The sequence below is a fragment of the Xiphophorus maculatus genome, chromosome 9 (assembly GCF_002775205.1).
Source record: "Xiphophorus maculatus strain JP 163 A chromosome 9, X_maculatus-5.0-male, whole genome shotgun sequence".
In the NCBI taxonomy this organism is placed as follows: Eukaryota; Metazoa; Chordata; class Actinopteri; order Cyprinodontiformes; family Poeciliidae; genus Xiphophorus; species Xiphophorus maculatus.
Genome location: NC_036451.1, coordinates 7,832,307 through 7,837,336, shown reverse-complemented (window position 1 = coordinate 7,837,336; position 5,030 = coordinate 7,832,307). Strand labels below are relative to the sequence as shown.

Genomic DNA, 5,030 nt, shown 5'->3' with positions numbered 1-5,030 from the left:
AGACCAATGGATGAGTTCAAGTTCAGTGAATTATAAAATGCCACAAAGTAAAAAGTTGTTTTTCTAACTTCACTTTTATACTATCAACCATCCTAATCATCTAAAAATGATTAGGATGGTTGCTGCTCATATATATGACTTGGTTTTTAGTATTTTTAGCCCGATTGTTTATAGCAGAGTAGTAAACACACACACACAAAAAGACGTATTTAATAGTAGATATACGTACATTTGTGTTATATTTGATGCTTATTGCAAAGCTAAACATTTATAGGCCCTATTTGCATACCATTAGCAGCTTTTAAAAAATGTCTTTATATCTACAAATGAAAGGTTTTTGTTTTATTTTTTCATGTATATTTTTCTGAAAAAGGTTCATTCAAAGCTTTAGCTGTGGCAGAATTTACAATACAAAAATCTGCAGGGCTGACTTTAAAAAGAGAGAGACCTACAAATGTTCTCCAATGTGTGGAACAAGTGTTTAATATGAAGTATTGCTTAACCATTTATAGATCTCACACCAGGGTGCTATTTTCACAGAAGTACTTCTGACTGTCCCCCCACTTGATGTACATCCCCCATAGAGTGGCAGGGAACAGAGCACTTCATCTTTATAAGTGCAGTCATTCAACGGAAGCTGCAAAATGTAACAGATATTCTTTTACTTGGCACAACAAAATGAGCCCCCAGGAATGTCTTACATATACACTAATATAAAAAGTAAATCACATTTCTTGTAATAAAATCCAGCATAACTGGCATTTGAAATAATATACATATCTGGACAAATCTTCACTTTGGGGCTTTTTTCTTGTATAACTGTCTGGTTTTTAGCTAATCTATTTCTGGCAATTGTTATTTAATACTTCTTGGATTTGTTACTTTAAAAACAGAACAGAGTATGTATAAAAAGACAGATAACCATTATTTTGTTACATTATTCTACCCCGTTACTTCTGGCAGAACTTTCCTTCAGGGAGTGCTAAGTTATTGAAGAGTATACATAAAAATAAATATTAAAACAGCAGAGAGGCTGGAGAGCAAGTTCCTGCTGGAGAATATGAGAGATGTGTGTCCAGAGATGAAGAATATCACATGCTTCAAGCAGAAGGAAAATCAGATAGATGGATGTCTGTTCAGGCTGAAATGAAGTACACACAGTATTCAGTAGGTTCAGTTCTGGAACTGGCTCAGCATCCTCCTCCCTTGCTCCCAGCAAAAATCCCATACACACTTGACCCACAGCTTTCCACAGAGAGACTCTATAGGCACCCTTCTGTCAAAATTTAATCGGAGTTTGATGGATGAGTAATTAAAGACCCTAATTAATTGATTGCTATTAATCCCCCCCCCCCCCCCCCCCCCCACCCCCCCCCCCCACCCCCCCCCCCCCCACCCATCCCCCACTCCATCTGTTACGCCATCTGTTATTCCCGCTATGTGTTTTAAAAATAGTACAAGTATGAAAAAACATTGAGTTTTAAGAATAATACAATTAAAGTATGAAAAAACAATAAGTGTTAGATAATCTAGAATAATATAACATTATAGTATATTTAAATAGATTTGGGGTGTTGTAGTTACCTTTGGTTTTAAACAGAATATCTTCCTGATATGTGAAGCGGGAGATACGGTCCTACCATCTGTGTGAGGTGGGTTAAAAGCCCCTCAGGATGGTTCCCATGACCTCTGATCACCATACTGGTTGACTATCAGCTATCAGCTCTCAGGATCTGCAGCACTCCATCTGTGTGCCCAGATTCTACGCCCGAGAGGGGATCTTACCATCTGTGTGAGGCATTGTTGTAGTTACCTCTGGTTTTAAACAGAAGTGTGAGGTGGGTTAAAAGCCCCTCAGGATGATGACCTCTGATCACCATACTGGTTGACTATCAGCTATCAGCTCTCAGGATCTGCAGCACTCCATCTGTGTGCCAGTGGCACATGTGACCACTTGTGAGCAAATTAAAAAACACATCAGTGCTGACTATGAGTTTGTGATTTCCTTCATCGCTTAAATTTTAAACTCTTATAGATTTTCTTTTTCTGTAACACTTGCTAGTGTGAAACGTTTCAGTAAATGTTCCTCATTTGTACACGTACTTCTGAAGAATATGTGACAGACAGTAAACAGGCCTACTCAAATTTAACTTATATCTTTCCGCAGTTAAAGAATTTGTCCAGACTTTTCCAGAATTTGGTCCGGCATCATTGTGAATGATTTTGTTCAATCTTTTTCTTGCTGTTGAATCAGCGCTGATCTTCCTACTGCTTCATGTTTTCTCCAAAATAGTAAATCTTGGTTTAAATACATTTAAACTCATAGATTTTTTTTCTGTAACAGTTGCTAGTGTAATACATGTCAGGAAATGTTCCTCATCTGTAAATTTATTTATGAAGAATATCTGACAGGGGCTAAACAGGCCTAGGTGGCTCTAATGATGCAAGTCTCAGAATCTGATGATATGATATGAGCTGCGGGTCAGTAGTGACCCCTCCCACACAGAGGACCCCCCCCCCCCCCCCCCCCCCCCCCTTGCTCTCTGCCTGCGTGTGTGACAAGACTTAAAGCTGGACATATACCTCACGCGTTCTTTTAAAAGCAGACGTCATCTCAGGGTAAGAATCACAGCTCTCCAGAATTTCGACTGACTTTTGTTACAAATCCAGCTGTATTTCCAAACTTGTTAATTTTCTTTAAAGAAGTATTATTTTGAATTATGTCTGACTTTACAGGAAGATCTGCAGCTATAAGTTCTCAGGTTCTATCCACGTTGTTCGATCGTAAGTAAATACAATTCTCAAATTGTCTTTCTCTAATCATATACTGAATATATATATGTATATACAGAAATGCATCATGCTTAATAATGATTTTCTTATTTTTAGGGGCAGTCTCAGAAGATCCAAACATTGTCTTAGAGTCGGAATTTATAAGCGGTAAGTTTGTTTTCAGCATACCTTTTTTTTCTTTTTTAGCCAGAGTTGTAACATAATTTAAAATATTATTTGCTTACAGATCTTGCCAATACTCAGGAGACATACCAGAACCACACAGGATTAAACAATACAATTGGTAATTTAATATCTCTGTAACCAGAATTCTAAAAGCGAGAAAATAAAACATTTACTCTAATTTTACTCTAATATTTACAGATAACCGGGAGAATCCTAGGAAGAACCGCTTGTCATTGAATAAAAAAAGAACTGACTCTGAAGCTATCAGATCATCACAGCTGGTGAATACGGCTCTGACACCATCCGGTTCTGTTCAGATAGGAGTACACAGTAAGTTTTTTTTCTGTTTTTAAAACAACTATCTTAACCAATCAAGAAACTGTTTTTTTTTTTATTATTTATTTTTTCGTCATTTTACAGGCATAACCCGTGATGAAGACGTAATTCTCATCTCGTCTGAATCGGAAGACGAACCTGTGGCAGACCTGCCTTCAGGGCAGAGATTTGATTTCATCTCCGTCACGCCTCCTCCCACACCACGGCAGGCTGCCAGGGCAAGGCCAGACATCGAACAGAGAGCAGAACCTGAACCTGAACCAGAACCTGAAGCGGATCCGGAGCTAGAACCTGAAGCGGAACCGGAACCAGATCCTGAAGCGGAACCAGAAGCGCTACCTGAGAGGCCTACTAATTCTCTCCAGCCATGTAAGTTTAATTATTTGTTTTAGATAATAAAGATATATACCTTTAATGCTTCTCTTGTCTGATTCCAATGCAAGTCCCAATTTTCAAACTGTTATTTTAAGTTAAAAGAAAGATATATATCCGTAACGTAAACTCTAATAAAGTTTCTCTTTATAACACCTTAAAATACGAAACATGGGGAGGGGTGTGAATATTTTTCTACACTGGGAACATTTCACTGAAAACTTTACTCAACCCACCCCAACACACAGAGACAGCAGAGGGGAGGGGTGTGTGTGTGTGTGTGCATGCGCTTTTTTGTCTCCAGGACATAACAGCCGATGGCCAGGGGTGGGTGAGCGATCCCCCCACCCGCAGAAGATCCCTTGCTCTCTCTCTGCGTGCGTGTGTATGTCTTGTTGACATAAAGCCGGACATGAAAGCAGACGTAATAAAAAGGAGTTCGTGTGTATTTATTTCCACACATACCACTATAAAAATAAAAAATAATAAAAATTTAAAAAAACCTTACAAGTCGCCAAGAGCTACGTTCTTGTCAAGTTGGAGACTCCAGTTTGTCTTATTGTAAAATTAAAGTGCAATGTTTGTTCACTACCCCCTCTAACATGCTACATGCTTTTTTTTTAAAAAAAATTATTTATTAATTTATTCTATGTTATTTTTTGTATTTACTTTATCCTAATCTACTTTATTTATTTTTTAAATACTTTTTCAGTAATGCTTTAATTCGGCCTTACCTAACTGATTGTAATCATATTAAATATATTCCACAGCTTCCGGACTCAGGGGCTGGGAGAGGAAGAGGAGAGCACATAATCTCCAATTCAGAACCGTTTTATTAGATGGAATGATTACAGGTATTTTATTTGAATTTATCTAGTAAAATCACATTTCATAGCTGCTAGAAGTTTATTCCTAATTATTTATTGCAGAATCTTTCATGCTGCTGGACAGACCTCCTACGGACAGAGGACGACGACGACGACAAGCTCTGGCTCGCAACCGAGAACAAGTTAAAATCCTGCTACAAGCCAGCAGAACAGTGTTGCATAATCTTTCCTCCGATGCAAAGGTGATTGTGAAATGAATCATGTATGATTTGTCTCTTATAACTCAGTAAAGAATGGAACATCAACAAGCTAGAGTTGAATCATCTCAATCAGATTATTCTCAACAAATAGCTGACAATATCCAAACTCTGCAAACACTTGCATTAGCATTGAATACAGGGGGAAATGACTTTTCACAGAGCCCTGCTCTTAGCCCTGCTAGATCATCAATCTCTGATATTTTAAACGCATCTGAAGTCTCAGACTATTTCAGACAAATTAATGATGCAGTCCGCGGTTTAAATGACTACATATCTC

The 5,030-nt window shown here is 38.0% G+C and overlaps 1 protein-coding gene across 1 annotated transcript; it reads left to right on the top strand.

Annotated features, from left to right (window-relative positions):
• Positions 1 to 2,578: 2,578 nt before the first annotated feature.
• LOC111609780 (translation initiation factor IF-2-like) lies at positions 2,579 to 4,782 on the top strand. Its single transcript, XM_023340165.1, has 7 exons — positions 2,579 to 2,784; positions 2,890 to 2,940; positions 3,020 to 3,076; positions 3,157 to 3,288; positions 3,379 to 3,663; positions 4,437 to 4,520; positions 4,596 to 4,782. Exons 1-7 carry the CDS (start codon positions 2,721 to 2,723, stop codon positions 4,748 to 4,750), a joined length of 828 nt encoding a protein of 275 aa, XP_023195933.1. The 5' UTR covers positions 2,579 to 2,720; the 3' UTR covers positions 4,751 to 4,782.
• Positions 4,783 to 5,030: the final 248 nt, after the last annotated feature.

Bases quoted from the DNA above. Each gene is read 5' to 3' on its own strand.
- LOC111609780 (XM_023340165.1), top strand. From the start codon at position 2,721: ATGTCTGACTTTACAGGAAGATCTGCAGCTATAAGTTCTCAGGTTCTA. The intron at 2,785-2,889 runs GTAAGTAAATAC...TCTTATTTTTAG, and splicing joins TCTATCCACGTTGTTCGATC to GGGCAGTCTCAGAAGATCCA. The intron at 3,664-4,436 runs GTAAGTTTAATT...TATATTCCACAG, and splicing joins TACTAATTCTCTCCAGCCAT to CTTCCGGACTCAGGGGCTGG.